Source organism: Cynocephalus volans, chromosome 3 (assembly GCF_027409185.1).
Source record: "Cynocephalus volans isolate mCynVol1 chromosome 3, mCynVol1.pri, whole genome shotgun sequence".
Lineage (NCBI taxonomy): Eukaryota > Metazoa > Chordata > Mammalia > Dermoptera > Cynocephalidae > Cynocephalus > Cynocephalus volans.
In genome coordinates this window covers 19,705,559-19,729,219 of record NC_084462.1, presented here as the reverse complement: position 1 = coordinate 19,729,219, position 23,661 = coordinate 19,705,559, and the positions used below count along the sequence as shown (strand labels likewise).

Genomic DNA, 23,661 nt, shown 5'->3' with positions numbered 1-23,661 from the left:
GTATTGTCGGCACTAGGTGAGGCCATGAAACTCATCTCACCAGAAAAGCTACCCATCTATGCCTGTGCAAAATGTGATTATTGTTGGTGTGGCTTTTCTTCTGTAGCAAGGAAAAGACAACGCAGAACAGCAGTACAACAAGATGCTCCATGAACGCACCTCCATGTGCACACAAACTTCCTGGAAGCACACATAAAGCATGCTGCTAATCATGGCTCTCTTTGGAGAAATGAAGCTCAGGGTAGAAAGAAGACTGGATTTTATGCCCTTCCTGCACAAGACACCAGAAACTGACTATGTGGTGAGAAAAACTGGGATGAGAGAGAGAGAAAGATTTTTTTGCCACATACCTTTTGAGTTTCGAATTGCGGAAATGAACCACCTATTCAGAAAATATTTAAGTCCACATTCATAAGATGTGCCTTATAAAAACAAAACAAACAAAAAAAGCACCCCTGTTTTTAAAAAAGGATGTAAGAAGAATAAGATCTTGTCTTTATTCCTAAGCTTTTCCTCTCAAAGCTAAAATAAGGTCAACATGAAAAGATGATCTTCATTCTCTCCTTGTGCTGTCTTTTGAAGGGAGTCACAAAGCAAGTTCTCAGTGCATAAAAAAACCACCTTAACAATGAGTAAGAAGTTAAAAGAAAGGCCAGTGGCTGTGAAAATCCTTTGGTTTAGGGAGATGGCCTCTCCTGGGCTTTCTCAGAACAAGGTGATACATCGGCTACACTGGTTCTAATTCTTTGTCCACCTAAACCCTCCCCAAGCCCAGCATTCAGCTGGGGGCCTGGCACGCGATAGTACTGAAATAATCCTATAAAAGAAACGGTTTTCACTGCTATGCAATTACACAATGGGCTGTGAACAGAGTTATGAACTTTGTTGACTATTTCAAAATGTAAGTAACTGGTAAATTAATAGGGCAGGAAGAGAAATTTTTTTAAGTCACAAATTTACTTGGATAAATTACCAGAACCAAAGGGTATCTGACTATGAGTTGCAGATGTGAAGTTTATCAACTGAAGGGGGCTGGGGAGTGGGCAGGCCCCTAAGAAGTTAGTCATTAGCCCCTTTCTTACTGTATATGTATGTTTTTTATATTTGATCTTTTTTTTTTCTTACCATATTTTTTAAATGAAATCTTGTTTGGAGTTCTGCAGAAGTCACAGAACTATGAGCACAATTTAAAAATAAATGTCATCTCCTGTCAAGTGGAAACAAACAGAACAGAGAGAAATGATTCGTGCCCCCTCTCCCTGGCACTCCATCCCCATCAACCCTGCTGTGTGTCAATAAATCTTGCTCTGGCTGTTTGAGCAGTGTTTAATCATAAATGGATTTGAATGTACTCAGAAATATAAACAGGACTAAGTTTCACCTAACTGAGAGAGCAACAGATGAGCAAGGTAAGGAGATGGAAAACCCCTGAGTTGTAAAATGAGAAGCCAGATTGCTGGTACATTTAAGTCAAATATGGACATGACCGTTTTCAAGATTACAATAATAAATCCAGAAATAACAGAGGGCAGCAGGTTGATTTTGTCAACCATGCTAATCATGGCTCTCTGGAGAAATGAAACAGGATGGAAAAAAGACTGGATTTTATACCCTTCCTGTACAAGGCACTAGAAACTGATTATCTGGTGAGGGAAACTAGGATGAGACAGATAAGTATCCTTTCCCAAGGAAGCACGCAAGGTGGATCACATGGGTCCAGCTATCTCTCAGAAATGTTTTCTCCTTGATGGTAAATAACCAGACTGAATTAACAAGTCTCCTTTATCTTTGCAATCACTCTTAGGTAAGGCAAAAAGTGCTATTGAACAGCTGAGAGAAGGGCAAGCTCTCCTATTCAGAGGAGCAGGCAACCCTTACTTTCTTTTTTTTTTTTTTTTTTTTTTAGTCTTTTTCGTGACCGGCGCTCAGCCAGTGACTGCACCAGCCATTCCCATATAGGATCCGAACCCAGGGCGGGAGCGTTGCTGCGCTCCCAGCGCCGCACTCTTCTGAGTGCGCCACGGGCTCGGCCCAACCCTTAGTTTCGATTATTCAAGACCACCCACCATCAACACCAATTTATAGCACTTTTCACATTTCCATTCAAAGTAACCATATTTATGGAGACAGGAACCAAATGTGTGAGTAAATCTTTCAAGTCAATTATTGGTACAAGCAAGGACACGCAAGGACACATCCTGCCGTAGCACAAACTGCAAAAAGCCATCACTTGGTTGCATTAATTCTTCTGAAGTTCAAGGCGATTTTTTTATTGCAAGTATAAAACAGTCCTCTACATGGATTTCCAACACTCCTTCATAATTCAAATGCCAATTAAAACATTGATCGATGCTACCGTATCTGAAGCCGATGGGTGTGGTGGGTCTTTTTAAATCAACAGCCAGTCAAGTATGCAGATCCTAGAAAGGAAACTCACTTTATCCCATACTTTCTATGAGACATCCATTATCTCAGAAAGCAAGCAGACAACTTCATTGTTTTACAGATGAGGAAACTGAAGCTTACAGGAGATAAGTTTACTTGACTAAAGTCATCAGAACAGTAAACATCAGATTCTATTTAAGCTCCAATCAACCTTCTAACTCTTCAGATGAAGAAACAAAAAAAACTGAATTTTGTTAATTATTTTTGTTTGACAATAAAATTAAAACCATGAAAAATGCTGCTGAATTAACTTGGCACCATACAACTTAATTTTTAATAATAATTTATTTTGCCTATTGTTCTATCCATCATGCTATATCCATGTGATACAGCAGTCAGGGAGGCCAGAGTGCAGTGACAAACATGCCTCATGTAGACTGGCTTCCAAGAGGAGGAAGTAACAGCTTAGGGCATGGTCCTAGTCAGCAGCCAGAATAACATCAGAATAACAGTAACAGCTCACACATACAGTACTTACAACGTGCTAGACTCCGTTCTAAGTGCTTTACTTCTGTGAACTCATTTAATCCTCTCATTACACCCATTTTATAGGTGAGGAATTGTTAACTGAACACTGCGAAGATGCACAGCACTTTCCCATATTATTCAATGTCAGGAATTATTACTACATTGTGGAATTTCACTGCACGAATGTTCAAACCAATGGCATAAAATGCAATTTCATGGTTTTTTACGATGTGAACTTTATTGTGGCAAAATTAGTTCATAATTTTACAAAAGTGAAATTCTTCTGAAACCTCATCTTTTCTAGCAGACCACACATGGCTGCCATGAAACCAACACCTGTGCATGGGGGTTTACAGATCAGGTCCACGTTCACTGGGCCACAGAACAGCAGTGGCAAGTTAGCCGTGGCCTGTGTGACATGGCCCAGTCCACTGTGTTCTTGTTCAGCCTTTACTTCAACAACAATCATTTATTTTTAATTTCCTGGCCCTGTACAGGCCCTACGCAGGCCCTACAAACAGAAATAAAAGATAGTTCCTCAGAGACAACACTAGAAGCCGGCAATGTGATCAATGATAGAGAGACACAGTAGACCTGGGAAAACAAGGCTGGGGTGAAGACAAAGCTGGAACAGATGTGAAAGGCAGAGTGAGGGTCGTCCGGGTGACAGGCAGTGGGACGGCATTCTAGGATAAGGCATGAGCAGGCCAAGAGGGCTCATGCAACCCAGTGTGCGTATTAGCTGTGGCAAGGTTTTCAGGAGTCAAAATTGCCCACTAGCCTCTTTTCCAGAAGCAGAGTTTGACTGCCATCCCCTTCCCACCCAGACTCCCCAAGAACGAGAAGCCAGGAGGAACGAGGGTCACCCACAGGGGGCAGCCAGCATCCACAGCAACGTCAGGGACAGAATTCCTTCCCAGGTCACACAGAAGTCTGAGTTACGACATCTGAGACAAATTGACATGTTTTTATTATACCAATTTATTATACTTGTTCATCTTTGTTAATGTTCTGCCATACAAAATTCCACACTAAACCTAGAAAATGACTTTGGATAATTTAAGGCCAAGCTAGAGCTTAACCTATTCTACCTTTCCCAAGGGAGTGAGTGATCTTTTTGTAAGATCCACTCTGATTTACCTTCAGGTTAATTTCCCCCAAACTAGCAGCCAATGATGAAACAAGGGGTGGACCAAAGGCAGTCGGGAAGTGCCCCCTGTTTTCCTAAGGGAGGCTGGGGTAGTGACTGGCAACCAGATCATGCTTATAAAGCAAAAGGGACTCATTTTAGAGACCACTGTACCATACTAGATAAAAACCAAAACACAGTAGTATCAGCATGTTTTGTTTGTTTGATTGGAAAAAGCCTTTATCTGGTTTAAGACTCAGGCCCTTCAAAGACAGCATTCCAAACAACCCTGGAAAGCTATGGGTGTGGGGGTGAGGGGTGTCAAAGTGCGGAGCAATCTCTACTTCTACATTTAGTCAGATTTGGAAAATATGCGAAAAAACAGTATCGGTAGCAAACTACGGTTTCACGTACATAAATCAGAAGAACAGAATGGCACTTGGGGACATAGAAACTAGGAAGACCTAATGAAGTAGCCTTTCCCAAGCAAACAGCGAGAAAAAGGCATAAGAAATAATTCCATGAACTGCTCTTAAAGCCACCCTCTTGCTACTGCAGAAACCTAAGTCTCTAAATACATTTTAATACTAGGAAGGAGAAATTATCCATTTGGGGACACTGGGTCATAAAACAGATTAATAAAACTGAATAATCACCCAGGGAGAAGCCTGGTTTTAGCAGTGTTGCAGGATATACTAAACTAGTTTAATTGTTATGTAAATTGCATTCTCAATCCCATCAATTTATCCCTGATGGCCTATCTAACAGAACAGTTTTCTCTGAAATAAAAACTGAGCCAGACACTCTGTTTACCAGTCCCCACCCTCCCCAACAGAACCATCCCCAAATGTGCTACATTCCCAATGACTTTCAAGTCTGGGGAGTGTCTGTCTCCATAGTACCAGGGTACAAAAAATGGATATAAGTGACATGACAGGAAATGGAGAGAGGGGGAAAAAACATCACTACTTCCGTGAGACTGGAAAAGTGTCCTCTCCCAACTTGCTCTCAGGCTTTAGAGACCACATGGCTCTGTGTAGTGTCTCTTCTCCAATGGAGAAAAAGAACTCTTAGGTTTTAGTTTTTAAGAAGAAAGTGCAATGGAGTTCAATTAGGGTAAGCTAAGTTATTTCCTTGAGAAATTTTTTTTCACAAGCATTTATTAAAGGTAGTGGAAAGTAGACCACAAGTCTGTGGCACAGTCCTCCCTCGAGAAGGAACTCCAAGGAGGACAAGAGGAAGAAAGGGACATACAAACCTAGCAGTTTCAAACAAGAGAGGTGTATCCCTGGTTTGGTATCCAGACCAGCAGAGGAAGAATCGATCCTGATCTCTGGAGTCAAAGATGACTTTGCCGATATTTACAGGAAAGAAAATAATCCCTCCCTCAAATAACTTTCAAACACTTCCCCCCATGATAAGTCTCTAACTAGGATGACCGGTGGTCTCTTACATTTCTCTACGCTGAAAACAATTCAGAAAGAACCATAAATCATATTTTGCTTTTCGGTAACTGGCAGCATTATCTGATCCATTTTACGGAATGGGATGGATATCAGGATTCAGCCCACATCGAAGAAAGGTGGAGGGGTTCCTTCTCAATAAGAGGGAATCACAGAAACCAAGTCATGCTGCACCTGCACAGGAGCTGGGTACTGGCCTGAGTTGGCCCCCAGAGGTCAGCGTCCAGTGCCCCCGCCTGCCGCCCAAGACTACTTCCTATTCTGTTCAGGTATAGGAAGTGTCACAAATACGAACACCTAACTTATGGAGGCAAAGCACTTTACTCATTTAAACAGAACATCTACATAAAAAAGTATTTTTAAAAAAGTATTTTAAAGTCCCTTTCCAATAGGGATTCTAGGCACCAGCAGTTGTGAATATGCAAATATGTTCCCATGAAGTCCCTGCTGTGGATTTTTTAAAAAGAATCAGACACAAGGAACACACTGAAATGGTGTTCATAGTCATCTTTGTGCAGAGTTATGCGTGGCTCCTCTCCTTTCCATATTGCTGTATTTTCCAATTTTTCTAAAAACATGGATTGCATATATAACAGAAAAGTTTGAAATAAGATAATCTGTATACATACATAACATAAAGCTAACATATGCACTTTTTTTGCTATCTTTTAAAAATTGGCTCCTACAAAAAGAAATGACACAAGAATTTTGACTAAAAAAATTAGAGAATGCAGGCTGATTTTTAAAAAACTTTTAATTTTTTAACTTCAAGACTTAACTTTCTGTTAACTCTACCATATTATTGAAATCCTCTGGAAAAAAGTCATTTTGGACAGATGAATTCTCCAAAGAGATGGTCATCTGTTCCTTTAAAAAATTACAGACAATTTTTTACCCATTTTTTACAGTTATCTTGATAATAATACCTCAAATCTCCCTGGCTTCTTAGGTGACAGTGAACAAAATGAAATTATGATTCTTAAACCTGAAAAGATGAAAGCTACAAGGAGTTATAATTAAAAAGTTGATGAAGTATTGATTTAAAAAGGTAAATAGAGCAGGTGTTAGAGCTGCCTTGTGATCCCTTCCAGGTGAAGAGTACATCAGGAGGGAGGCTTATGGAACAGAACTAGTGTCTGCAGGTGATCCACACTTCCCCCAGTGACAGACAAGAATCGACAGACCCAGACAGTAAAAGAACGCGGGACCATGTGGGACCATGCACCCTGGAGGTGCCGAGGCTGGGTCTCCTAAAACCCTCGATCTGGTGGGCTGGAGACAGACTTCCCTGGCAGCAGGACTGTTCACGTGGGGCCTCCCGCGCAGCACACTCCAGGGTCAGGAAGGCAGGTGGAGGGCACTATCGCTGCTGCTCACTCTAGTCACACATCCAGCAGGGAAAAGGGCCCAAACAGATCCTTACAAACAGCCACAGAAACATTCCCATACGTGCTTTCCAGAAGTGGTGAGGGGAGGGGATGGAGGACACACAAAAATATAAAAATACACAGTCATAAACTACACTGACTGCCTTGAAGAAACAGAGTCCCAGCCCAGGTCCTAAGGGAGACACTGAGAGCAGGGTGGAGGGAGCAGGGGCTTCAAGGTGTCTTCCTTCTGCACCACCCGCCGTCTGTCCCAAGCTCATCAACTCCCAAACGCCGTCTCACCCGCCCTCTTTTCTCTATGCCCTGCCATCCCCAGGCCTGGATGCCATTCATCTCCCATGCTGTTCCCTCCTCCTCTGTCCTGTCTAGTCGCCTTCAGAGACAAGTGCCCCCTTTCTGTGAAGCCGTCAATGCTCCCCAGGGTCAGTGGCTCCAGCCCTCACATACACCCCTGTGGCTGTCCCAGGGACCCTGTCTGTCTGTCTCTTAGGAGATGGTGACCAAGTTCTGGTCTCATTCAGCATCCCCAGAGCCAAGGACAGCCCCAGGCATGTAGGAGCTCTGAGCTAGTGACAAACTCTTTGGATTCTATTTGGAAATGAGTCTCCTGCTGGTGTGAATGGAGTGGGCGAGGAGCGGCTCAGCCAGGGCCACTGGCCAGGTGGGGTGGGGCTGGGCTAAGGAGCACATACCCATCTCCTCCATTAAGAGTCTCAAGAAAGCCATCCTGGCTGCTTCTCTCTACATTTTACAGGCCCCACAGTGATATTTGGCCATGTGGCTGACACTTGGAACTGCTCAACAAGAAGAAAACAGAGGAGTAGGTGAGCTGAACATGACCAGAGACTGCAGTCGTTAATGCCAGTCTTTCCCAGGACACCTTAACAACCCCTCTGATGTCTGCATCTCAGCTTTAACCATCTCTGAAGGAGGAATAACATTCACTCACAATGTAATCAGTAATCTTGGAGCAAGATGCTTTTAACACTGCTATTAGCAAAAGCTCCAAGGGTGAGATGCTGATCTGAAGCCTGCACCATTAATTGTCTGAGTGATTAATTCCCAAGTTATCTTATTAGGCAAGCAGTAGCCAATTTTCCAAATATAAGAATACACACATACTTTTTTTCCCCTACAATGTTTGTTTTTTTCTGTATTTGTAGCCACTGGGAGCATTTAGCCTTCATGGGCTTAATGTTATATGACTGTCACATGCTACTTTTCTCCCTTGCCAAATTAAATTACAGTTGGGGCAGTTTCTTCAGAGCTCTCAGCAGGCTGCGATTCCATTTTCATTTACTTTTCTTTAGTCACAATACTCTGAAAGATGAGGCTAAAAATGCTTCCTGAGTACTGAAGGGACTTCAAGTGGTCTGAGCAGCATTCCGCCTGGGGCTTTCCCCCAGATAATTTGGTTTTAATATTCAAGCTTTTCATTTTGCCATATACAATAAAAACGATTCTTCTTAATGATGTTCTGTCCCCAACGCTAAGGTGAATAAAATCCACCCAGGTCTCCTGGGCATCTTAAATTTTATACACCTTTCCTTCCCTCTTGCACAGCAAGGTCAGGCCACACTAGAAGAATCTGTGCCCCCTGTGCTGGAGCTCTGCAGGAGTGGGTTCTCTTCATGACTTCACAGCCACGAGCTACACTGAGTCGTCCTCCTGTGCCCTCAGATATAGCCTGCCACCAAGTTCTACCCACTTGATGTGCTTAATGCCCTTCAGGTCAATGGACCTCTCCCCGTAGCCTGCGCAGCTGCACCTGGGCGTGACTCACATCACCCCTCTCCTCTGAGCCTTCTGAGGCCCCTTCCACGCATGCGGACTAATGCCACTTCACGGTGGGCTAGCGTCCCTGCCAATCTCTGGCTCCCTCTGGTCAGCCCACCTTCCCTTCTCCTCACTTCAGAGCCACCGTGCCTGGAGGTCCCACTGTTGGGAGGTCTCTCTCTGACCCCTCTCATCAAGAGCTCCTGCTTGTGACTTAGATCTCGGCTAAAATATCACTTCCTCAGAAAAGCCCTCCCTCTCCAACTCTCCCTAAAATATCCTAAAAGAGTATCGTGTCTGTCTTTCCAGCCTCAGCACAGCACCCAACACACAGCCAGTCTCACCTTCCAATCCATGTAACATCACAGGTCTCAGTAATCAACTGGATGCTAGGAGGGAAGGGGGTGGGCAAGAGGAGCAGAGGGTGACCTTTCAGATCCCATTCAGTTCCAGTACAGAGATGTCCAGGAGCTGCCAGAGGCAGGCTGTAAGCTGCACACGAAGCCTTGGGGACAGGGTGGAAGGAACTCGGAACCCATCCTGGATGAGGGGGGACAGGGGTAGATAGGCCCTCCTGACACAGTCATGCTGGATCTGACACCCAGAGGGGAGAAGTGGTGAAAGTCAGAGTGGCCGTTCAGGGAATGGAGAAAAAGCCACTGTGGTTAGAGCTAAAAGGAGAGAAAGAGATAAGATAAGGCTGCAAGGCCACGGTAAGGATCGGAATCGAAAGCTCAGGTTATGAAGAAACAGTTACAATTACTTATGTCTGACAGTATCACCTATGAAGCAATCTTTTTGGAGAAGTTGAAAATACAAATAGTATCCAGAAGATTGCATGACAACACTTATGTAAATTAAAAAACCCACACAGAACTAAACAATGTACTATTCTTAGATATCTACGTGTTGTGTAAAGTATGAGAAAGCACTATAGAGTTAAACTCCTCAGGAGCTTCTGGAGAAGTGAGAGAAATGGGACGGGGATAGCGACAAGGGGGACCTCAACTTCATCTGTAAGGTGCTGTTTCTCTTATTTAAAAAAGGGCTCAAAAAAAAAAAAAAAAAAAAGACAAAATGTGAGCAAGCTTTGATGCTTAGTGGGTACACAAATATTTGTTAAATAATCCTTTGTACTTCAAAAAATACCTTCTGAGGGCCGGCCCGTGGCTCACTTGGGAGAGTGTGGTGCTGATAACACCAAGGCCCCGGGTTCGGATCCCTATATAGGGATGGCTGGTTAGCTCACTTCGGAGAGCGTGGTGCTGACAACACCAAGTCAAGGGTTAAGATCCCCCTACTGGTCATCTATAAAAAAGCTAATAAATAAATAAACCAACAAAAAATACCTTCTGCATAGATGCCTTAAAATACACAGGAATTATTTAATCTATTCTGTGCTTCCATCTCCAATTCATAACTTTTCCTTCATGAAATGCCCACACCCCAGCTTGCTGTCAAAACACTTTAAGGATGGAGCTGGCTAATGCTGGAGGCTGGCTGGGGATCAGCACATCTGCCTCCTTATCTCTCAGTATCCTCCAAGTCTTCGCCAGTCCCTGAACCCACAAAGGTCATTCAAATTCATTTAAGGTATAACTTAAGTTTTTCTCTTCAAATCCCTTGTGCTTTGAGCTCCCATTCTCTAGACAAGCAGCTCAGAAAAACAGAAGAAAACAAAACTGTACTACTGTGCTCTGTCATACAACCTTTGGGGCAGAAAGAGCTTGGAAATCGTAAGCTCATCCTCCAACCAGTGCAAGAATGCTGCCGTGGCTGCCCTGTCAGGTGGTCAGCGCCACTGCTGGATGGGCTAGGGACAGACAGGGCCTGGCTACTCCACTGTGATCAGCATAGTCCACTGCAACATTTCCTCTTACACAGGAACAAATCTCACTTCTGACACCCAGATGCCTCACAGTATGAATATAGTCCCTCTCACAGATGGCAATAATAACAGCAACACCAATGAAGATGCAGGTGTGTGGAGGAGTTTTATTAGGCACTTTCTACGTGCCAGGAATTGAGGTATGTACTTCTAACCTATCTCTTGTAATCCTCATAATTACCTACAAAGTAGGTAGTGTGACCATTTTATAGACGAGCTAACAGGAGCTCAGAGGTTAAGTCACTTGACCAAGGGGACCCAGCTAAGTAGACAAAGCCAGATCTTTTAAAAGCTAAACTAATGTAACCTCTAATCACTTTCTTAGAACAGACTAGTTTTGCATTCAGATCTCCCCTATTTCTTTGTTTATTCCTCTTGTCAATATTTATGAGTGCCAACTATGTGCCAAGCATATTGGTATGTATTGAGGTTATAATAGTAAACAAGAAAAACATGGTCCTGCTTTCACAAAACTTAAAGAGTGTATCAGATAAACAAAGCCACAAACATCTACACCAATAATCACAGGACACCATGAGGTGCCTGGGGATGCTATGAGCACACTGCCAGTGGGATCCAACCTCCGCCAGGCACTCAGGAGGTCATCCTTAAGGAAGTGGCTTTTAAGCAGCTGAAGCTATATTTACTCTGAAATGCCTCATCATAAGCATCCCTTTTCCAGCTAGAAACAAAAAAGGAGCCCATTATCACGGTATTTATTCACTGTTATCGCAGGCTCCAGCCGATTCAACAAGACAACAAAAAGAAACGAGATATAAAATAATGGAAGAAAGAGATGAAATAATCATTATTTGCAGATGAAGATTATGACCTAGGAAATGAAAGCACATGAATTGAAAAACTATTACTAGAAACAGTTAATGTGACTAGATACAAAATTACTATTTTATATTAGTACTGAATCTTGAAAATTACTTATTAAGTACAAAAGGAAAAACAGTAACTACTTGGCGGAAAAGCCAGACAACACCTAAACCAAGCAATCATGTTGATAAGAACCCCGAGTCTCCGTGTGTGATACCCTGAGAAAGACATATGCCCCCTTTCTAGCATTTCAGATAAAGATGCTTAGCCTGGTCCTAATCAGGATTTTGTCAAATCAGACAAATCTAAAAATGAGAGCTATCCCACAAAATATCTGGCCTGTTTCCTTTAAAAATGTCAAGGTCAATAAAGACAAAGAAAGGCTGAGGAACTATTCCAGATTTAAGGATACTAAAAAGTCATGACAGCTAACCTCAGCACTCCATCCTGGGCTGGATCCTGTACCGGGGGAAAAAGGCTACAAGGGATGCTATTGGGACAACTGACAAAAACCTCCTATATGGACTGTACATTAGACAACAGTGTCACGTCTGACGGAGTTTGGATGTGTTGTCCCCTCCAAACTCGTGAAAATTTGATCGCCAATGTGGCAGTGTTGGAAACTGATTGAGTCATGGGGGCAGATCCCTCATGAATGGATTAATGCTCTCCCTGGGGGAGGGGGGATTAATGAGCGAGTTCTCGCTCTATTAGTTTCCGTGAGAGCTTGTTGCTTAAAAAGACCCTGGCACCTTCTCTCTCTCTCGTGCTTTCTCTCTCTTGCTTCCTTTCACCATGTGATCTGCTTGTACCTGCTGGCTGCCTGCTGTTTTTCCGCCAAGAGTAGAAGCAGCCTGAGGCCCGTGCCAGATGCAGCTGCCCCAGAATTGTAAGCCAAATAAACCTCTCTTCTTTATAAATTACCCAGTCTCAGGTATTTCTGTTATAGCAACACAAAACAGACTAAAACAACGTCAGTGTTAAAGTTAACACTAAATTTAGTAACAAAACCAGTTATGTAAAATATCCTTATTCTTAGGAAATTCACGTTGCGGTATTAAGGAAAAAAGGGCATGATATATATAGCTCACTCTCGAATAACACACCTAAAGAGAGAAAATGCTAAAGTAAATGTGGCAGAACGTTAAAAATGGAAAAACCTAGGTAGATGATTTGTAGGAGTTATTTGTACTAGTCTTATAACCACTTTGGAAGCTTGAAATTTTTTCAAAATGTAAAATTAAAAAAATTAGCGTTATAAAAATCATACCAAAGAAACGTACAAACACACACACACCCACACACCAACCCTTTAGAAACAGGAAAAAAGATCTCATTCATATCCCTAAAACAAATACATAAAACACCTAGAGTTAAACATGACAAGAAATATAGAGGCTCTATATAAAGGAAAATCAGTAACACAAAGGTGTTGACAAATCTCAGTAAAATCCACTGACATGAAAGAAGACAAATCCCTTTTTTTTTTGGTGGCTGGCCAGTACAGGGATCCAAAAAAGAAGACAAAATCTGTGACCTGGAGCAGGGGTGCACACACTGTTCCTGTCAAGGCCAGACAGTAACTACTGCAGGCTCTGTGGGCCATATGGCCTCCACTCAGCCAAGCAGCCATAGGCAGCATGGAATCCAATGGGTGTGGTGTGTTCAATAAAGCTTTATTTACAACCACAAGGCTAGCAGGGTTTGGCCCACAGGCTGCAGTTGGCTGCCCTGAACTGGTGAGCTGTCCAGCAACCTGCTGCTGTCCTCATCCTGGGCATGCTGCCCTTCCCTGGAGTGGCTGGGGACTGAGCTCTGGTCATTGGCCTGAGTGAAAGTGAGATTTGCCACTTCCAGGCCTGGCCCATAAAAACTCTCCCTGCCAGACAGATGTAGATACCACTGCAGCCTGCAGGGCGATGCACGGCACTAATCAGGGCCCCCGAATCACCCCTCCAAGGAGGTATTTTCTTCCCATTGATCAGGAACGTGTGTTCTGGACTTCCCAAGAGCAAGACTTTGGAATTTACCTATCACAAGAGCTAGCAGGTTACAGAAGATCACGTCTATAAGTCAGCACTCACCAGCACTGGGCAAGGCACTGGGCACGTGATGCTGCGCTCAAGAACCAGCCCCTGCTGCGTGGGACTTGCAGCCCCCGAGGGAGACACGCAGTACCAATATTCACCCCAATATATACCAACCAACTGTGACAAGTCCATGAGCTATGAGCATGGGGCCCTAGGAAAGCTTATTAAACAAGTGCCACCTGGTATGACTGCCACCTGGTATGACATGTGACGGCAGACACATGCAACATACATACATGTGTTTATAAAGAAATTTAAAAGTTGCCAGGATATGAATCAAAATATTAAGGAACTGGACTCACATGCAATCCATCAATAACTAACAGGCACAGTAAATCCAGGCTAGAGAGGGCCATGGTTTTTTAAAATTTTTTTTAAACAGCTAACTTGTCACTCCTCTTTATTATACATAGGAATCATCTCTCAGATGATTTAATTTTTTCCTCTGGCTTCAAGAATAGGGAATTATCATCAGTAGTCAAGAATGGTAGAAACTGAAGAGAATTACCAACTTATTCAGCAGCAAGCCGTTTCAAAAAGATCCTTCAAAAAAAGGGTAGGTTCCGGCCTCACCACACCTTGTAACCAGACAACTTTATTTAGTGGGTCTGCCTGAGATCCACAGCCTATGCCAGGCTTTCCTGATCTTTTCACCTCGAAGCATACTGCAGAAAATCATACTTGCGCCTCTGGAGTAAATGGGGTAAACTGAGGCTGCCTGGGAATCCACAGATCTGCAATCTCTTCACGAGCAGCAGTGAGCCAGTGAGCAGCACATGTAGCTAGTTTGATTTAACTTGAAAACTAAACACATTAGCCACATTCCAAATGTTCAACAGCCACACGACTAGCAGCTGGCACACTGGACGATACAGAACAATTCTATCACTGCAGAAAGTCCCAGGCTCTCCACAGCATCCCTGATAAGCCAATCCAGGGGTAGACAGGCCTGGAAAATCTGTTCACACAATTTACAGGAAAAAATATAATTGCAAAGGAAGCTGAATATTCAGTAGAGACTTCTTACAGGTTAGGAGCCAAATTGGGGTTGTAAATGTTCCTTGGTTAATATGGAATCCAACCAAAGGGAGCTGGATATTCTTAAGGGAAAGATGTTTTCGTCAAGCTGTAATGAGTCACTGTTCCCGACTACAGGGATATACCTGCCAAGCAGACCGGATATTTACGTCCCCAAGGGTAGAAGCAGAGGAAGACAAACTTTACTTTGCAATTTTCCTTTAGCTATAACTTCTAGGCCTGCTTGCTTTGTTCGCAGTAGCATCAGCTTTCATTTTAACATTCTTTCAAAATCAGCTCTGAAGAGTTACTAAGTTTACAAACCGTTTCCAGGAACTACATTCCAGCCACAGCTTCTTGGTAACATACAGGAGGCTCCTTCATTTCATCAGTGAGCTTCCGAGTCATGTGACTGGAGGGTGTATTTCTGGGAAGGTTTCTATAGACAACTAATCCCCCTGCCGCCTGGGCATTACCATCTCAGCCTGCATCACTGGTGGCTCCAGATCCTCGGGCAGGCACCGACCTCCAGCTGACAGCCATTCTGCCGCTCACTGCACAACGGGTCCTGGTGGGTGTCCCACGTTGAAAGTACAACCACCAAGTGAGACTTACTATGGGAAAGGTTGGTTCAAAATTCCAACTGTAAGCTACAAAATTATTTTTGAATCCTATATGCTGCCCCCACTCAAAACCCCCAAACCCTAGAATATCTGTGAGATAGGGCAATGCAAGTCTGTGGGAGAGTCTCGGAGGCACCTTCATCATTACAATTACACATTTGGAAAAACAGTAAGGACTTTTCATCTTTGTGGTACAAATCACAAAAAGCAAAGCTTTTTCAGAATAGACAATCAGCTTTATCCTCTGTGTAATACTGATTTACTGTGAGGAGGGGAAGGAGGAGAGAAATATCCTCCAGGGGTTCATGTCAGGGAGGGAGAAAATAAATTTTTATGTTTATCAGAAGTGGCAGTTTTTTAAAAGTGTGCTTAGAAAAGTTTCATGAAAAATCCCAAACTACGAATGTTCCCATAGAAATACATTCTGTCATTGACATTACCCGCCCCCCACCCCCGGCCTGGTTCTCCAGGTGGGCTCATTGGGAGCAGCAAGGAGAGAGAGGCCCCCAGGACCCTACCTGGTTAGGGGACCATAACAGAAGTAACTGACAAGATGAACAGTGACATCTAAAAGAATCAAGAAGCGACTGTAACGTACAAAAAATACCAAATTCAGCCAAGTTATGTCACAAGATACTAATAAGGCCAATGACTAAATTACATAACTTTTTAATTTCTATAAAAATATGCTTTTGCTGTGAACCTAAAACTGCTCCAAAAAAAGCACATTAAAAAAAATATGCTGTGTCACTCAACTTTTAAAACAGATTTAAAAATCAAAAGACATCAAAAAGCCTGTTCTTATGAAAAATGTCTGTTTTAAAAGGCATGATTTACTGGGTTCAAGGGGATGAAGTTTAACTACCAACTGAAATGAACCTAAGGATGAAAAAGACTTTTTTGCTTAAGAAGATACATGTATCAACATTAGAAGATCGACACAACTCAATATTTTTCTCAATGGCCAATGTATGATGTTACAAAATCCTGCATGGTAGTAAGAGATTCATTCAAAATGCAACACAGAGCAATGGATTTTAATGTAACTGAATACAAAGTCCGATGATGTAGTTTCAGATTCCATACTGCATTAACCTTCAGGAAACTACCACTTGTCAAGTTTTGCCGCGGTATCAAAGAAGAACATCCACAGTTATCTGAAAATGTTACTCAAATAGTACTCCCTTTTCCAACTGCATACTCATCTGTGGGAGCTTGATTTTCTTCATATACTTCAGCCTAAACAATGTATCACAACAGACTAACAGCAGAAGCAGCTATGAGATTCTAGCTGTCTTCCATTAAGCCAGACATTAAATCAAAATGCTCTGGGCTCCCAGGAATGTGTAACGGCTCCCAGGAATGTGTAAGGGCTCTGAGGCCCCCAAAATCTGAAAACTGCTGGTATAAACAAATATCCAGAGGCAATTCTGCTCCCAAAAGGATCTTGTCCTTTGACAGGTTAGGGGAGAAGCTTTAGGAACACTGGGGCTCCTGCTAAGGGATATGGCCTGACTTTATGGGTACCCAGGAGCCATCAAGGTTTCTGAGCACAGCAGCAACGTGATCAGAGCTCAGCTCTGCAGTACTGGGGAAGAATTAATACCCTCTGAGGAAATAAATGAAAGACAGTTTGTGCCTTTTCCAGCAAGGTGAAACACACGACAGATGGCTGGGGCAAACAAAATTCTTCTTAATCAAATCACATATAAAATACCCTTCCCTGTTCTGTATGTCTATTGATCAGTTTTGTCTACCTACTGGAAATTATTTTTAGGAGAGAAAAACCACACATTTGCAAGAAAGCAGTATGTCAACACTCTAGACATGGGGCACGTGAGGCAAGTTCTTACACCTTGGTCCCTGGCTGCGCCCTCACACCATGCTCCCAGCAACGCAAAAACGCGTAGCGCGCCTGTTAGTTTCCCTTTATAAATTCACAAACTGTTCGCACACACATTCCATTTTTCTTTCTTTTTAATTAATCAGCAACATTTTACCAGGAAATGAGAAACTCATGAAAAGTGACAGTAGCAATGAAAATTAACTACAAAATCTCCCTCCTAACACGTCACAATACAAGGGCCCATTTCCAGGAAATTAAAAGCATTTTAATATGAAATGCTTTAAATGTAGGGTAATTATGGAAATGAAGCATTGCTGCAATTTAAGTTGTCATTAATTTAGCAAGTTTATCCCCTGACATTCACAAAATGCAAAAACAGCAAACAGTAAATTACTGTATCTCCAAATCAAATGCTTTAGTTTCGTTTCAGCAAATAATTTTAAACATAGCTGTGTCTTTTTCAAAAGTATTAAATTTGAACATCATTAAGAATCTACATTACACTTTTTAGCACCTACCAACCCTATTCCTCCATCAAAGACAAAGGCTTTCATACATTATAAATTTTTTTTTCTTTTTTTTTTTTTCTTTCTTGTGACCGGTAAGGGGATCGCAACCCTCGGCACGATGTGGTCTGCACCACGCTCAGCCAGTGAGCGCACCAGCCATCCCTATATAGGATCCGAACCCGCGGCGGGAGCGCCGCTGTGCTCCCAGCGCCACACTCTCCCGAGTGAGCCATGGGGCTGGCCCCATACATTATAAATTTAATTCAACACATACTACATGATAAATAACATCCTCATATGTTGACTTTTTTTTAACTTTATATGAATTTTCTTATATGGGTGATAATCCCAAAAAATTCAACGTGAACTAGATACTAGAAAGTGGCTCATATTTCCAACATAAACTCAGTGTACTAGCTCCCAAGTCACTAATTCCCATAAACCTTTCTAAAGTAAGTTTTAACAAGATGACAGTGTAACTCTGAACAAACGTTTGAGATATACAATAACTGCTAACCAGCAAGAAACCAGAATAAAGCCTTCATTTAGGTAAGATGCCCCATTTTCTATTTTGACCATACTATCCAGATATAACAGGACTGAAGTGAAAGCTTCCCCTCCTTTACTACAGCTCCCCTTCCCAACCTCCCTATTTTCATTAGGCAGCAGTTATCATTCTCCCAGCCTCCGGTTCAAACTCTCATTTCAAACAATCACCCAATCAGAATATTTCTTCCTTCAGAAGGTTTTTCACCTGTATCTACACTTCTCCAGTCCCAGGGCCACTGTGGTCCAGGTCTCAATGAATCAGGCCTGATGACTGTCATCTTCTTCTATGCGGTTCCGTCACTAACAGGCTGACCCCCTCCCTAAGTGCTGCTCTTTCCATCTTCCCTCACTCTGCAGGCTGGTTCCTGCCACATGGAGAAGAGAACCAGCACAACCTGTCTGCACATCTTCCAGCTTCGGCCACTGAAAAGAGACTGATCTGACACCTCCTGTCCCAAGTGCAAAACGCAGCTTGGCACATTATGCCCTCTCCTGGACCAACCATGACCCAGACACTGGGTCATATAAGACCCAGCAGCTCCCTCTGGACTGCAGTAGTGGAGTGACAAGGGTGAGGGAAACCCCATGAGAAAAGGAACGCCATGACTGTCCCCCAGATGCTCCGTAGTGAGGCACATACTTGCTGTTCTCACTAAGTCTAGGGCACTTTCCAATTAATTAGAAAATAATGTCAATCTGATAACTAATTGTATGATGGCCAAAACCTAATCCAATACTCTTCAAGTTACCAGTGGAAACAGCAATGAGAAACTATGTTCCATTATGTTTTTATAGGACCTAAAACAATTATTTGTGTAGTAAAATGCTTTGGTGGTTACAATTAATTACTTTTTATCCTGGTACACTTGCAGAAGCTGTGATCCGTAACATCTGTCACTCACAATACGTCTTTCAGTAGGTGGAGCATGCCCACACAGCTATGGACCAAACGCTGGCAGCCAAAATTAACTACAAGAAGGCACAGGTGATGATAAATTAAGGGCCCTAGGGAGTGACCATCAAAAGCTGCTAACATTATAAAAGGGGACACAACCAGACATTTTTGCCTCCCAACAGACATATGCACCACCACCTATGAGATAGTTTTGGGAAAAAAAAAAAAAAAATCAAACCTGAGTCTGATCAAATCCCTGGGTCCAACAACCAATTTACAGGAATGACAGGGGAGTGGGACATACTCAATGGATTCTGCAGGAATCCAATCTGTAAAAGCAGATGTGGGAAACTATATAGGACAGATGACCCCAGGACAAAAAAGAGGGTGAGATGGAACCTACAGGTTAAAAGAGATGTAAGAAACACATCAACCAATTCCCATGTCTGGACCTAATTCACACTTTGACTCAAATAAATACACTAAATAAGAAAAGGAAAAACATCACAAAGACAGGGAAATCCAAACACTGATTGGATGGATGTCTGATGATAGTAAGTAATTGTTACTAATTTTTTAGGTGTGATAATGACATTGTGGTTTTTAAAAAAGAATTCTTATCTTTTAGAGATTTTTATTGAAATATTTACAGACAACAATACGACATCTGTAATTTGATTCAAAATAACTGAGGGGAGAAGGAAAAGATAAGTAGGGATGAAGATAAAACAAGTTAGGCCATGTGATGATAATTGTTGAGGCTGAGTGATGGGTATATGAAAGTTTATTACTCTATTTTATGTTTGAAATTTTCTGCTATAAAAAGTGTTAAAGAAGGGCCGACCCCGTGGCTCACTCGGGAGAGTGCAGCGCTGGGAGTGCAGCGGCGCCTGCCGCGGGTTCAGATCCTATATAGGGCTGGCCAGTGCGCTCACTGGCTGAGTGCGGTGTGAGTGACACGAAGCCAAGGGTTGCGATCCCCTTACCGGTCACAAAAAAGAAAAAAAAAAAAGTGTTAAAGATAAAAAAAGTAACCATGGTCATTGCAGAAAATTAGTATAAGGAAAGCAAAGACACCCATGTAAATCTTACCACTTGAAGCTACCACAAACAGAAGTCTTGTTTTCATTGCAATTGCTCAACTAATCCATGTTTACTATAAAAGTTCTGGGAGAAAAGTTTGCAGAGAAAGAGAAAAGAACAAATAAGGAACTACCTATGAGTCTTTTTTTTAAGTTCACAAATAATAGCTAAATTCAAATTCCAAATTAAGTGGTATCAGGAACTACAGACACATATGCACGTGCTCGCGTACACACACCCACACTCCCCACATCCACCTACATAACCAAGAAGGCTGCTGTCCATATCCCCCCCCCACCATGCTGACTGTACATTTTAAGAAACCAAGCTAAATCAATGGCAGTATTTTTCTCTTATGGAAACCGCACATTCATCTGGTTTGTCATTCAACAAACATAACAGTTGTTACATACCTATCGCCAGCCAGGTCCTGCACTGAGTCTCTGGTTAAAGATAAGTTCTTGGCTCCAGCCTTAGGGAGCTTATGGTCTAGAAGAAATGCTCCAAGTATGGCACATGCAGCTCTGCCTAAGCTGTGTCACAAGTCATTTTTCTCCTACCAATAATTAAAAGTATTGAAGATTTGGAAAGATACAATTCTAGTAACAAATTGGGGTAAATTCTGGTATCTCTTGAGTGGGAGTTGAACAGAGGAGTGTGTGGTGTGTGCAAATGTCACCAATGTGGCTATCACCTCTCCTAAGGAGCGGTGAAGAAAATGTCTGAGGACTAGACAGCTTTGAGAAATGGTGTGGGCACCAACACAATGAGAACTCTCCAAGCCTTGGGTGACTGCAGTCCACCAAATCCCAGCCTAGTCAAGTCAACAAAACTCCAGGACAACACAACAATCTGCCATTTATGGTAAAGCAATCATAACTTCAAATATTAATGGCAAAACTGGGTACCAAAGCCTGAGAGAAAATAGGCACAATAATTACTGCCATTCTTTTACAGTCAGTGATGAATTTCCCATTTTGGGGTAACAAAACCTTCTGTATCCAACTTCCTGGCTTAGAATTCCTTAAAATTTCTTGATTACCTTCAATGCAACAGGCCTAAGAACCTTGACCTAACCCTAAAAAAGAAGTTTATGATGGCCTGTTCTTATATATGCGACTACTTAGGTTTAAGTATTCTAAAATAAAAATAACGTAAAAGCACTTGAACTACTAAACATGTTTGTTGACAGGCTTCGACAATTTTCAGAAGCAAACAGCTTTTCTCTAGGAGGGTATTATGGACACCTACTGAACGTTTTTTCTTTTGCACATTTGTTTTGTTCTTGTAAATTTTACATCACTGCCTACACAGATATTGCTCAGAAGCACAGCAGAAGTCAAATAAAGACAGATGGGCACAGTGGGGCAAAGCACTTCAAGCATATCTAAAGCACCAAATCAGTGAGTGGGCAAATGTTTCGCCTGTGAGCTACATACACCACGATGCTTTTCCATAATGCACCCACTAAGGATGCAAGCTCTTTGGAGCATGAATTTGCAAGGCACTGATACACCAATAACACTTCATAAATAATAGACTTGGTACTGGCCTATTCGGTAGATGATCTGAGGACTCTATGGTTTCAAATGTTGTCCCCTTGAGTTAGAGAAAATACTAGTATGATCATCTCATTCAAGATTCAGTAAGCTGGATCCTCCTAGTCAGGAGCATACTGTCGAACAGCTGGGATAGGAAACCCTGAAAGCAAGATTGTTTAATGGAAGCACTTACAGAACCTGAATTATATAAAGGGCATTAGCAGAAACAGGCCTCAGGAGGGGAGACAGGATCTGTTTACCTGTCATTTTCTCACCAGAGGAGAGATTGGCCAGGAAATGCATTTAACGGCCCAGAGTATGGAGAAAGTGTGTAGATTGTCAAAAAGACAGAACAGAGTAATAACTAAGGCACAGAAAAACTGTTATTTGGTGCCTCCTGATTTTACCAAAATGCATACCTTTCACGTTTGGAAAATGAAGGTATACTCCTCCTTTCCCTCTCACACCCTAAGTAGGAGTGAGTAATGTTGATGCTGCACTTGAAAATTATTCAATACAATATTTATAACCAAACATGCCAAGACCCTAGAATGGGGAAGAGTTTATAGAAACAAACTTTGGGCCCTGGGAATTACCCCAGCAAAAATTCCCTGGATGCAGCACGTGTATAAAGGAGAGAGTAATTAGACAAAGAACTCTTGAGCACGAAGGATACTGAAGAAGTATAAACACTAATGAGGAGTTAGAGCAATTACTAAATAGAAAAAGAAAGTGCCTACAGAGGAAATGAGTAATTAAACAGGCTTTCTCCTGATCAACAGATCTTGAGGTCCAGGATCTCCGGGGCAGTGCAGAGGGTGGGGAAAGTGAGAGGAAGGTGAGGGATCCACAGGACTGGGGCGTCCGGACCTCACCGCGTCTGTCTGTCCAGCCCAGGGGAATCGAACTGCTCTGAGGCGCCTCCCCAGAGCTCCGGGTCCCGCTGCTCCATCCGAGGAGCTCGCAAGGGCGTCCCGCGTTCCTCACCCGCGTTTTCGAGGTACACTAAGGCAGGGCGCTTCCTGTTCTGGCCGCTCCCCGCCGAGCCTCTGCCCGTTCAGACCTGCCCCAGCTGCCAGGGGCTCCCACCCGGGCGCTCCGGCCCTCGGGAGACTGCCGCTGCTCCCGGGGACTCTACACCTCCCCAGCGACACCCTCCCACTGCCTCATGTCACCCAGACTGGACGGGGAGTGGGGGCAGCCCAAGGGTCCACGCCGGGTCCGGGGTGACTGTGGGACACAGGCGGGGCAGGGATGACCAGGGGGTCCAGGCCGGCGGGAATCAGGGGTGACACCGGGGGTGCAGACCGGCAGGGGTCGGGAGTGACCCCGGGTTTCCGGCTGGCAGGGGTCAGGGGTCAGGGGTCGCGGGCCGGCACTCACTGCTTGGGCAGCTGCAGGGCGGGCGCGCCGCGCCGCTGGAAGGCCCCATCCACGAAGACGCCGTTCTTGCCGAGGCAGCGCAGGTAGAAGTGCGGCTCCTGGAAGCTGAGCTGCAGGTGGCGCCGCGAGATGAAGCTCGACAGGCCCATGCTCAGGTCCACCGAGCCCTGCGACGAGTTGCGGCCGATGGTGACGCTGGGCTGCCGCATGAGGAACTCGAACTCGCGGCCCTCGAGGCGCGCCAGTGCCGGCCCCGGGCTCTGCCGCACCGAGGCGGCCGCCGCGGCCACCAGGGCCGGCGCCGCGCCCGCGCCCGAGCCCGCGGTGGCGCCCGGCGGCAGCGGCGGCGGCGGCGGCGGCGGCCCGGGCGGGGGCTGGGCGGGCGGCGGCGGGGACGCTGCGGGCGGCCCGGGCGGGGGCTGCGCCGGGGCCGGCGGGGGCGCGGCCGCGGGGAAGGCGGCGGCGGCGGCCGCGGCGCACAGCACGGGGCTGCAGGGCGCCGAGCGCAGCGCCAGCAGGGCGCGGGCGCCGCTGTCCTCGCCGACTTCGGCCATGTTAGCGCAGCTCCAAGCGGCCTCCGGCGGCGGCGGCGGCGGCGGCGCGCGGGGGGCGGGGAGCCGGGCGCGGGGCGGGCGCGGAAACCCGGGCCGGATCGCCCGGCGCGGAGCGGAGCCCACCCGTCCTCGACGCGCCCCGCCCGCCCGGCGCTCGCTCGGGACCGGGGCTGAGGCCCGCGCCGAGGG

At 44.3% G+C, this 23,661-nt stretch overlaps 1 protein-coding gene across 1 annotated transcript in view; it reads right to left on the bottom strand.

Annotated features, from left to right (window-relative positions):
* FOXK1 (forkhead box K1) overlaps positions 1-23,472 on the bottom strand; it is a 65,470-nt gene extending 41,998 nt beyond the window's left edge. Inside the window, exon 1 of the mRNA XM_063091494.1 lies at positions 22,919-23,472. Within this exon, the coding sequence (XP_062947564.1) occupies positions 22,919-23,472 (554 nt within the window). The remainder of the gene's footprint in view (positions 1-22,918) is intronic.
* Positions 23,473-23,661: the final 189 nt, after the last annotated feature.